Consider the following 12,860-nt stretch of genomic DNA (forward strand, 5'->3'; position numbering starts at 1 on the left):
TTCATTATCTACTCAAAGTCATGCCTACTGCACCTCTAAACATTTCATTAAGTCCACTTTGCTTTTCTGTTTTGAGTGTCATTGCAACTACTGTATTGTAAAGGATGGAAAATAATTGCATATGTTAAAAAAATATGAAACTTTATAAAGTAAAAAAAAAATAAAAAAATAAAAAAAGATTCTCTGAGACTGCTTACAGGGACTTGTTGCAATAAAAGTCATTTTTGGCTCATGGGGAGTTATAGTGTGAAAGAAAAACAAGTGTCAAAATAAATCCCCAAGGAAAGAAAGCACTTCTGTACTAAACCTCAGTCCTACCATCCAACGTTCTGTGTCCTCTGCAGACTCGCAAATACTTGAGTATTTCTTGTTGTCTGAAACCATGAACAGAGTCTGGAAATGTTGGACGTGGCTTAGTCCACATGTCAGCAATGTGGTAGAATTTATTCACAACTTAATAGAACACCCCAATCTCTACACTGCAAGATTGAAAATCCCAAAGCAAACAAAACACCTTGCAGTGTTAAAAGAAATCATATTAAATTCTAATGCAACTTTGAACAAATGTGGGTTTTTTCTTTTAAACCTGTGTTCGGAAGACTTTTAGCATCTTTCCATATGTTGAACAAGATGGCTGAAATGGAGCCTCCCTAAATCACTCTACACCGTGCCTACAGAGCAGCCATGAGAAACTAGGAACTGAAAAAACGTGTTTTGACAATGATGGATCTCTTAACTCCACTGGTCAGGTTTCTTCTAATGGCAGTACTTAGAAGTGTACCATAACACAGGCACATAGATCACAGTTAGAGTAACAATTTTAAGCTTAGGGAATTGAAAGAGAAATGAACTTAACTCAGTGACTTGGAGAGATGAACATACAGATATGAGGCTTAAAAATTGCTGCTTAAAACATATGTGTCCCTCTGCAAAGAAACAATCTACCAATGCTTGGGAACTTCATAATAAACTAGATGTTTTGCTGAAAGCTATGCATTTTTTGAGGTTTATGTTGTTTGTTACACTTCCTCTGTTAGCTGACTCTAATTGAAGAAGCAAAATAAAGGAAGTCCCGTTGGAAAACAGATATGAATGTACAGACTTGCACAAATTGAAAAACAAAATTGTCTTTCTAGCTTTTTATTTTTTATTTTTTAGAACTCTACTAAAAGGACAAGAACAAATGGGAACATTCATTTGCTTTTTAAACTGATCACACTTGGGTTTAACCACTGGCAGAGAAGAAACTTTACAGTTCCCTGGGAACCTATAATTTGGGAACGGAAGCACACAAGAACAGACTTTAGTTTTCAGGCAATAAATTGAAGAGAATTCTGCAGACATACAACAGAAAAAGAGCATAAAATATTGGCTTGTGCATTTCTTAGAACGTTAGTTCATTAACTTGATAACTGCACAGGGGAAAATGCAGCCAAAATCTACAAAGATGTCCAATGGGATTTCAAATTGGCATATTTACTCAGCAAGAAATAGCTAGTGGTTGGGGGTGGGTGGGGAAATGCATTCCATTCTGGTAATGACGATTTAGTGTGAATCTTCAGAAAGACACCTTGAAAAATCTCCATGCAATCTCTAATGGCACACACAGAAGCCCAAAGGCCCAAGGCCAGACATAAATATCATTGTCCACAATCTGTGTTCTGGGGAACAGTTCTACAGAATTAGACCAAAAAAAAATCATGATCTTATACATTTACCTTTCACACACAATTCAACATAAACTTGAAAAATGTTTTAATTTTTTCTCCTTATTGCCCATTATGTTGTTTAATGCTTCACTGGAAACTTTCATTTACTTATATGTGCTCTATATCTATATTACTCATCAGTATAAAATAGTTGCAAAGGATTTGTTGGACAATACTCCCAATGGTCACTGTCTTCTATGGTTAAAAGCTTGTTATCAGCCTTTCTGGGAGAGAGCTCTAGTAACTGAACCCTACATAGATCAGGTACTGTATAAGCCTCTTTCATAAAGCTCATCTTAGTTAACCCACCCAGGGAGATAGAGATTGTAGTTCCCACTCATGTATGAAAAAACTGAGAGTCGGAGAGGTTCCCAGTCTTACTCCTGAGCTAATAGTAATAAGGGTCAATATTTGAAAACTGGACAGCTCAGCTTCATGGCTCTTTATCTTTCCCTTCCTGATCTCCTTGCCAAATTCTCCAAAAGACGTTAAATCAGGAACACTTTCTATTCCTATAGATTGTGGGTATTTCCTCCAAGGGGCAATAATTCAATGTATTCAAGGTATTTTCAGACCAAAAAAAAAAAAAAAAAAAGAGGACAAATACACCAAACTGTCCTCTCTCCTCAATGTATCGAGCTGAACTAGCTAGAGTACTGGTCTCTTAACTTACATCATGAGAACCCAGTGGGATCAGAATGCAGGGCTGTGCAACAGACATAACCAGTAGCCAATTCATCTGCACATGTGCTTCACTGGACCCACAGTGGTTTTTAAAAATGAATCAAACCCACAGATTCCACATAAAAGTTTCTATTTTGTGGCAATCAGAGGGTCTCCCAACCCTAGACCCACCTTTGTGGCAGCATTTAACCATAGCTTAGTGGTCTCAATTCCTTTTGATGAGCCATGAGCTCTTGAGTTCTTCAGAGTCCCTACCACTCTCTATCATATCCCTATACATTGCAGATGTAACTTTTCATTATGTCTGTTATTTTTTTAATGTAGAGAAATATAACTCCAAATCCTATCTCTTTTGACAGATTGAACAATTGGTTCTCAAACCCCCACCCTTCCTAGTATCTGCCCTTTTATTTTTTTTTCTAATTTTATTTTATTTTTTTATACAATTTATTTTTTTAACATATGCAATTATTTTCCGTCATTTGCAATACAGTAGTTTCAATGATACTCGAAACAGAAAAGCAAAGTAAAAAATCAAAACCCCCACTTCTATTTCATGTAATTAGACTTATACAGAAATTAGAAGGTTAAGTAACAACTAGTTAATCACCTAATTTCACAGCTATCTGAAGTGGCAATTGTAATATAGCAGCTTATCTATGATACTTTCAAGATACATGATATAATTTATTACTTGCCCATAAGCTAACACAGCCTGCTTAATACCTTTCCTTAAATTCCACCTCTATACTACAGTATACTTGAGGTCCATGCAAAAAAGTAGCTACTTTTTATATAGAAAATGGATGATTAAGTCTGCCCTTTTAAAATGTTCTGTTCATGGGTACAGTGAACTTCCTCAATCCTTGCTTATTTGCTCAGCCATGTGCCTTGCTCTGGCCAGTGGAGTGGGGAGAAACAGTGTTAGTTTAAGTCTAGGCTTTTTGAGACTGTGACTATTTTTGCTTACTCTCTTGTGCCTCTGCTACTATCATCAGAAGAGTTTTCTCTACGTCACTGACACCCCTTCAGCCTGAGTCTCAGAATAAATATGTGGAACGGAGCTGCTCCAGCCACCCACACACCTGCAGTGAGAAACAGGCATGCCCGCCCAAGCCTACCCTGAAGAAGCTGAGCCACTTAGCCTGAAAAACCTGTGAGAATAATTACTGATGCTTTAAATTCACTGAGTTTTGGGGATGATTTGCTATGCAGCATTATTGTGGCAATTGCTAACTGATACGTCTCTACCAAAAAGGAAAATTAAAAGACAGGCTGAAAGAATGAGACATCATAATTTTTTCTTACATGCAAACCTGTTTCTTATTTGTGCTAATAGCCTAGACCCTGAAGGCATCTGAGTTTGCCATTCCTGCCATAAAACTATAAACCTAAGAACTAAAGAAGGTCAGGTTTGTGAAATGTTTCTTAGCATGACAGTATATCTAGATTGGACTAAAATGGCCCAGTTTTTGCCTGTTGCTATTATGTCCTGGTTTGAATATGTTCAATTTTGTCTCCAATTTTAATAACAGTTTGAATTTCTTCAATCTCTCCTTTGGAGCCTGACCCAACAGCTATTATTATTGTAGGAAATACTCTACCTGAGATTTCTCTGGATATGATACCTATTTGGTTGGCTGAAATCAAGAAGTCAGCATGTCCAACCATTACAAAAAAACTAGTGTAAAAAAATCAAATTTAGTAGGTGCCAATCCCATAACCACCAACCAATCAGTCAACCACCTAAACAATCAGACCAGATCCTAGTTGACAGATAACTTATTAAAAGGCTTAAGAAGCTAACTCATAAACAGGAAATACTTAAAACAATAGTAAGATTGAAAAATCAAATTCCCCAAGAAAGAAAAGTTCTGTCTTCAAAAGGCAGTAATTACTGCATCTGAGTATATCTGCTTAACAATCCAAGAAAGTGGGAGTTTCACTATTAACCTTAACCAGAAACATTTTCATCAAAATTAATCGTGATTACTTTTTATTGCATTTCAAATGCTATCCTTTATTTGGGGTGGTCAGGAATGCAACTAAGCAATTCCAGACCATGCTATCTTTTATGAATAGGTCTGTGAGGTAGTTATCAAGACCCCTTATAAAAATATTGGTATGCAAAAGTTCATGAGTCAAAACAAGACATTAATTTCCATAACTAGATGTGTCCTTAGAAAAGAAATGACTATATATAGAAATGACAGCAACTTTGATGCTCCACACATAACAGAGTAGAACTGTATAAATACCCACATATATCATAGACAACAAATTCACAAAATGTTCCTTTTACCTCTTCCACGTTATTATAATAACAATTAATCATTAACACTTACTGTGAGCATTGATTGTGCCAAGTACAATTCTAAACACTCTATATGCGTTGACTCTTTAATCCTCAGAGCAACTCTGGAGTAGATGTAATTATGATTAGTCCCATTTTACAGATGAGGAAACTGAGGCCAAGGGAGAGTAAGTCATCTGCCCAAGGGCATTTAGCTAGTGAATTCTGAAGCTTGGAATAAATCCTGGGCATTCGAGCTCCAAAATCAGTTAAAGAAAGATAGTAATACTTACATCACTGAAAACCACACTTAATTTCATACGATTAAAATCATTAAAATCATAGGATTTTTTGTGCCCTGACTGTACTTTGCTCTACTCAGACTCTATACCTTTGCTGAGGATTCCTTGTCTGGAGTGCCATTCCAACGGCTGCATTCCTCCCATGTCAGACTTATTCAGCTCTAATCCCAACTGCTCCATGAAGACTCTCCACAACTCAATGGTTTTCTTGTCATCCTCTTACAACTCTTCTCCAGAACTCTCACCATCTATAGATGGTTGTGGAGTCCTGGCTCTACCACATGCTAGCCAAGTAATCTTGGGCAAGTTACATAACCTCTCAGAGCCCCCTTCTTCTCATACATCAAATGGGATAGCTGTTAATCCACCCCACATGGTGGCTCTAGTGCATCTCTGCAGTTTTACTGTCCAGCATCCCTTCTCATAACATACTCCTTTCTTTTTTGTGGGAGTTCACCTATTCCCACTCTCAGCCCATATGACGTGGGTGTGGCTCACCCCTATCCTCTAAGCTCCAGGTGATCACATATTGGCCTGGCCAATATATGCATTCTTGCATTCTTTGACCTTTTGCTAACACCACTAAGAAAGAACTTTTCTCCTCCCCCAGGGTGACTGCACTCACAATGGAGGCTGGCTGCTGATGGCCACAGTTGACATCACTGTGGACAGCTTTCCTAAGTATGTTCCTAAGCAACAAAGAGCAGAGTACAACTATGAGTAGAGTAGAAACAGATTCCTGATGCCACAGTTGGAATATCTCAATAAAGGCAGGCCTGAAGTCTACTCTTCAGTTAATTGTCCTGTATAGTTAATTGATTCTCCTTTTCCTTTTCCTGCTTAGTTAAGACTGAGTTGCATTTCTGTCACTTGCAACTAAGAATCCCAACTAACCCAGTTTATATAAGAATTAAATAGGTGCCATAAAGTACATAGCACAGTACCTAGTATACTGAAAAGTTCTAATAATGATAGCTACTACTGTTAGGGTTCCTGTACCTTAGTGTCTTGAAGGCAGGGAGACCCAGAGTCAGGTATACCTCTACTCTTTACTAGCATGTCGCTTCATAACTTTTCTGAGATTCTAGTTTTACCATATGTAAAATCACCACCACTGTAGTGAAGAAAACATGAGACCTTATGCCTGGCAAGGCAATAGAATGTTCTACAAATTTTAGTTCTCATTATCTCAGTCTACAGGCTCCAATCTAATATCTCATATGACTGGTGGGGAAACTAAAGCCCAAAATCCTGGGACAAGAACACGGAGGAAGCTGTGGATTCAAATAAGCTACTGGTCTGAACAAAGAATCTGATGTTACTACTGTGCAAACCAAATCAGGCAACCAAGCAAAGGGGCTTGACTGAAACCATTAAGGCGGCTCCAGGACACAGAAGAAAAATAAACTAATATTGACTAAGTAACCTCCACGTGCCATGCTCTGTGCAAGACATTTCCTTGTATCTCCTACTCTAGAATAATTACTTATTTCTCTTTTGGTCAATTAAAAAGATGAACTGTGAGTACATATTGAAACTATCTAACTTCTTCTATCTCCAAGGAGAAAACCTAATATATAACTAGAGAAAGACACTAATTAATAAGCAAAATGTAACATAACTCTTGCCAAGTTGAACTTGAACTACTATGTTTAAAGGCACATTGGAATAAATAAAGAAACTTCAAAGCAAATGCCCTGTTTTAGCCTGAATGCTTTATTGAGCACATGGGGAGAGCTCCTTTGCCAAAAATAGGGATGGTTAACGAGGAAGAATTGGTGTTTTCAGTCAGCCAGTTGGTTTCTCAGATAGGGCTGTCCATTCAGAGATAACTATATTCCACAGAGAAGACAGAATAATGATCTGCCTCGGAGTCTCAGAGTTTTGAACAAAACAAAACCAGTTTTGTAAACTATCTGAAAGCATCCTTTTTTCAAATACCTTCTGTGATAACACACATGCATTTCCCTTCTACAAACGCCAAAGCCACTTAAATATAATTCTAACAGGAGGACGTTTCTATGTTTTAAGCTTCTTGCCAACTTTATAAATGCAGTCCTTACTTTTTATGGTGAGGGATAGGAACCAAGAGGCTCTGTGCAATATTAAGATTTTCTACCATAATCAGTTCTTCTTGGGCACCATTCTGAAAAGGATACTCTACACTTGTAAAGACATATTGGGTTCTCTAGGAGTACATACACTGTTAGTGCTGGACTCAGAGCTAAGGCAAGCCCCCATTTCTGTGCATATTTTTCCACAGCAATGGATGCATGTCAGAGAAAGTCAATCTCCAATTGTTTAGGTATGAAGAGGAGAAGCCTGAGCTCACCTGCAAGTGCTGTGAGTTATCAGTCATGGTATCTTCTCGCCTGCGGACTTCCTCCAGTAACTGGGCATTCTTCTTCTTTTCCAATTGTTGGTTGTGCTTAAGGTTGGCCACCTTCTTATTCTGATCCTTCATATGCCTGAGAAAAGTCAGCAGAGTGTGATTAAATTCAACCATGGGAAGATCATATGTTATCACAACATAAGTACTAAGGAGAGACTACATTGTTATGGATTTGGGGAAAGGTGGAACTTAAATTATTCCATTCATTCAGCCACAAGTATGTATTAAGCACCCACTTAATGCCAAGTGCCAAGATGGGGCTACTGTGGTGAATGAGATATATACAGTCTTCACCCAACTCATGGAACTTGAAGTCAAGGGGAAGAGACAGACCAATAACAAGGACACACAACTTAGGTTTCCTAAGGCGGGGAGGGGATAAATTGCATGCTATGACAGATGATGATGTGCATTGCATGTGTGGACATGCATGGAGTCGGGGGATGACTTTAGGCACTGTGGCCAGGAAACCTCCATAAAATAACAAAAATATTGGGTAAGATTCCAACGAGCCAGCCAAGAAGTCACCAGTAGAGATGCTCCCCAAGTACAGGGAATAACAGTGCAATTCCCAAGGGAAGAAAGGACCAACTACTTCTAAGAACTGGAAGGCTACAGTGAGGCTAGCCCACTGCAAGGGGGAAAAGGGGTAGAACCTGGGACTACAGAGGTAGGCAGCACTCAGGGAACACAGGGCCCCTGGTCTGTGATGGAGCATTTATTTTCTTCTAAGTGGTTGCTCTTCTAATTATTATTATTCTTTTGGATCATGTTCCTATTCTGAGATCATAATCCATTACTTTGATTTTAAAATAACAATTACAAAGTTCCAATCAAATACATTGTCATCACTTAGCTCAAACAGAATAACAATTTGGGTAATCATCATGTTAAGTAAAGCTCTGGTGTTCAGAATAAAAGTTCTTAATGAATCTACAGGATGTCAAAGTGCAAAATCATAAAGTAAGCAAGTGAGTAAAAGACTAAGGACAAAGGATGAGTTAAAAGAGTGGGGGAAGGAGTTATAGGCTTAATGTAGACTATTTCACCAGCAGCCTTTAGCAAAACATTCCACAGATTTAGGCAGCCATGTCCATGGCAGCTGGTATAAATCTAATCCCACACATGAGGAGGCAGGAGGATAGTACAGACGGCTCAGGAATACCGATTCCAAAAGAGGACGGGTATAGAGCAAAATCTTTTGGGATCCTTCCTGACCCCTCTCCTCCTCAGTATTGCTAAGTCATCTGCTGTCACTGAGCCCTGATTCCCAGAGCAAGCAAGAGAGAACCACTTCTCTCGTGGAAATGTGCACAAGATGAGAATAGATGACATACTGCAAACATGTCAAATTGAAACAATTACTAATCAAACGGAAGACACTCTCAATAAGAAACTTTTATTTCTAGTCCTCATAAAATGATATACTCTGGTATTCCCTTCCACTCCAAAAAAATGATGTTCAAGAGAACTGCTTATTAAGCTACACGATCTTCTATCAGGAATCCTACTAATTAAAATATTCTGAACACTGGTCTTTATGAATATTTACAGCACCAGCAGAAACAGTGATTTAAGTATTCCTAGTGACACTTATTAAGAGAATTATGGTGAGAGAGAACAGCCATCTACTTAGTCAACATTAGGATTAGACTATTTTTGTCTGATATTTCTTTATTTGTATGCAATAGAGTAAGGTACACATCTGAAACTACCAACTCAAGTCTACATGCTAATCTTCTTTTAGGAAATTACCTTTGGGTTACTACAAAGATGTTGAGAACAACCTCATGCTTCCTAATTGAACAAGGATATAGTATTTCAAAACTCATACCAATCTGGGGCAAGCACACTTCCCAGTTCAGGAAATAAGGTCAGTGCCCAATAAAAGGATGTGATGGAGAGGTCAGTGTTATTAGAAAGATTGTTTAAGTAAAAAACATTTTTACAAAAAAATAATTTTTATATCTTTAAAGCACACATTTAACTACAACCAACTGCTGAATGTTTTTTAACCCATGTACCACTGTTAAAGAAAATAGACTATTATCATGAACATCCTTTGCATAATGAACTCCTACAAAGTTCTCCAGGCAGTCTGAACATATATAGATCTTACTTTCAGGAATATTGCAGTGTTTTTTCAATCCAAAAATAAAAAAATAAACAAAACACCTCAAATCCATGCATCCCTTAAAGCCTTCCTTTAAAATTTTTTTAAAATCTTTTATTTATTTTTGAGAGAGAGAGCACGCGAGAGCGAGCGTGCATGAGCAGGGGAGGGCAGAGAGAGAAGGAGTCACAGAATTCAAAGCAGGCTCCAGGCTCTGAACTGTCCGCATAGACCCTAATGTGGGGCTTGAACTCATGAACCATCAAATCATGACCTGAGCCAAAGTCGGACCCTTAACCAACTGAGCCACTCAATCACCCCTAAAGTCTCCTGAAATACAAATGAATGGCTAAGAAAAATGGAAAACTGAAGTTTGGAGATTCAAATGCTGCCTGACTTAGCACATGAATGATTGGGAGAGAAAAGCTGGGTTTTGAATGACTGGCTCTGAATTTGACAACTTGGATGCATGCACAGCAAGGTGATGAAAATTAATGATCTCCTCTTTGTAGACATGAGCATCACTAGATACATATAAATATGTACACACAGTCCTTCGCAGAAGTGCTATGGTTTTCAAATATATTTCTAGCAGCAGAACTCCTTCTTGTAGTAAAAGCTTACATGAAAGCAAAAAAGGAAAAGAAGGATTGCTCTGAGGAAAGAGATAAGAGGCGGGGGAGACAGGTGAGCAGAACCTCCTCTAATAGACAGTCTCTCACATATCCCTCAGAGAAGCCAAGGCTACCTGAAAGCACAGGTTGAAACAGCAATTTATGGGGTAGGAGGAGAGAGAGAGAGGCAGATAGAGAATTCATGAAATTTAAAAAGATGAGATCCCCTGGTAAAGAGAAAATATCACCTCAGAAGCTCACTAGACACTTGCTGAAGGAACAACCAGTATGATTTTTGCTAGTAATAACTTCAGCACCTGTAGGAATAAAATCTGTAGGTGACTTATCAGTCCTGGATCTCCTCTCACCGGCAGAAGTAAACCCACATGCATCAACAAACTGGGCAAAACTCAGCACAGCTCTCAATTGTACTAAACTCAGTAAGGGAGAACCGCTAAGGTGCAGAATGCAAAGTTCTCTGGCAATACTCCCTGAGAAGAAAGTGTCATTGGTACCCACTTTGCAAATTCCCATCCACTAGGCAGCTCAGATTCTAAGGCTGTCAGAGACTGACCTGTTCTGTTTGGAAATGAAGTTTCCTAGGGGTAAACTTTTTTCCTCTAGGGCAACACCATTAAAAATATATCCAAGATGCAAATTTTTTAAAAAGCAGTTATGGGGGCATCTGGATGACTCAATTGATTAAGCATCTGACTTCAGCTCAGGTCATGATCTCATGGTTCATGGGTTCGAGCCCTGTGTCAGGCCCTGTGCTGACAGATCAGAGCCTGGAGCCTGCTTTGGATTCTGTGTCTCCCTATCTCTTTGCCTCTCCCCTGATCATGCTCTCTCTCTCTCTCTCTCTCTCTCTCTCTCTCACTCTCGCTCTCTCAAAAGTAAATAATAAACATTAAAAAAATTAAAAAACATTTTAAAAATCCCTAACTTATTGGTGAGAGAGTATCAGGCTTTGTGGCCTCTAGAATCACACAGCTGGGAGGAAGTGTGGAGCAAAAGGTGTATATGTTACTCTAAGCTCATGTGTATATTGTATATAAAGGAGAAAAATTGAAACTTTTTTTTTAATCTCAACAGAAGCAAGATGCCACTTAATTTTTTTTTACCCATCTTCTCTCAAATATTTCAAAAGATTCATAATGTCCATTGTTGGATAGGATGCCAGAATCTAGCTCTCTCAGATATGGTCAGGAGGACTATAATTGACAAAACTCAGTTATAAAATTATAAACTAATTTGGCAGTGTCCAAAGCGTCCATACCTTTTCCCCCAAGAAAACCCATTTCTAGGAAAGTAGCCTACAAAAATGTCTCCACGTATGCGTGAATATTTATGTGCAAAATTTTCATTATACCACTGTCAGAGAGAAAATTTGAAAACTGCCAAATCATCCATCAGAAGGAAATTGGCTGAAGAAATCAAGTTCATTCATACTCTGAAACTCCAAGCTAGCTAAGAAGATTAAGGCAAAACTAAAGTATGGACATGGAAAAACCTTTAAGACATATTGTTACTTAAAAAAAAGCAGGTAGCAGAATAATACATATTGTCTGATTTTATTTATGTTAAAATATAAAAGCCTATTTGGATGTATATATACACATATCCATGGAAATAGAAACTGCTGGAAACCCCATACCAGTCTGTAAACACTGTACCACTGAGGAATAGAATGAATCAGGGAAGAAGGGGGAGCTCCCATGTGTTACTGTATGCATGTGTGTATGTGTTTAAGTGAGGCATAAATACATGTAAGAAAATACACAGATATTAGGTGTAAAAATCAATGATTTTTGACCAATCAAAATACAGAGCATTGCCATCACCCAGCCTCATGTCTCTGCCACCTGACAGGAAGTAACCACTATCCAAGCTTTTATCTGCATGGATTGGTTTTGTGTGTTCTTGAACTTCATATACATGGAATCATATAGTACATGTCCTTTTGTGTCTTTCTTCTCTGGCTCAGTGTAAGGTTTTTTGATACTCATTCATATTGTGCCTAAGTTCCATCTGGGTGAAATCAAGTAGTATTCCATCATCTGAATATACTGCAGCTTGATAAGCTATTTTATTATATGGATATTTGGGCTATTTCTAATTGTTTACTGTTGAGGATAAAGTTGCAATGAACATTCTTGTATCAATTTTTTGTGGACATATGGTTTCATCTCTCTTGGTTAAATAATAACTAGATGTAGGTATATCTGGGAGTATAAAATGGTGTAACCTCCATGGAAGACAATTCCGGGGCATAGAATCTTCCAGGAGCCACAGAAGGGCAGGAGCTAGGAGCATAAACTCTGGAGCCAGGTTGTCTGGGCTCTCATCAGAAGTCCACCCCTCTCCAGCTGTGTAACCATGAGCAAGTTTCTTAACCTCTCAGTACTTCAGCTTCTTCATAAATAAAATGGAAAGAATTGTATCCAACTCATAGGGTTACTATGAAGAGCTAATAGGTCAGCATAGGTAAAATGCTTACAACAGATTCCAGCATGTTTCCTCTGTTTCATTCTTAGCTTTAAAATAAAGCAATAAATGTGATCATGTCTTGTGTAATGCCTCAAACAATGGACTTTGGAATGCATTATCAAACCCTCTGTGTCATTCATTTAGTTTCCAGTGTGCTTTATTTAATAATAAGATGAGTTGCATTCCTGGAAGGCTAACCTACTGGAAGCATTGCAGGAAGGTCACGACAAGCATGGGTAAATGGGCTGGGATTCTGAAGCGAC

General features: G+C 38.3%; 1 protein-coding gene across 1 annotated transcript in view; it reads right to left on the reverse strand.

The window, feature by feature from the left end:
* The window catches only part of ERC2 (ELKS/RAB6-interacting/CAST family member 2), a 916,748-nt gene that overhangs the window by 409,723 nt on the left and 494,165 nt on the right, over positions 1 to 12,860 (reverse strand). The window contains exon 13 of the mRNA XM_029918083.1: positions 7,321 to 7,456. Within this exon, the coding sequence (XP_029773943.1) occupies positions 7,321 to 7,456 (136 nt within the window). The remainder of the gene's footprint in view (positions 1 to 7,320; positions 7,457 to 12,860) is intronic.

Source organism: Suricata suricatta, chromosome 12, assembly GCF_006229205.1.
Source record: "Suricata suricatta isolate VVHF042 chromosome 12, meerkat_22Aug2017_6uvM2_HiC, whole genome shotgun sequence".
NCBI classification, from domain to species: Eukaryota; Metazoa; Chordata; class Mammalia; order Carnivora; family Herpestidae; genus Suricata; species Suricata suricatta.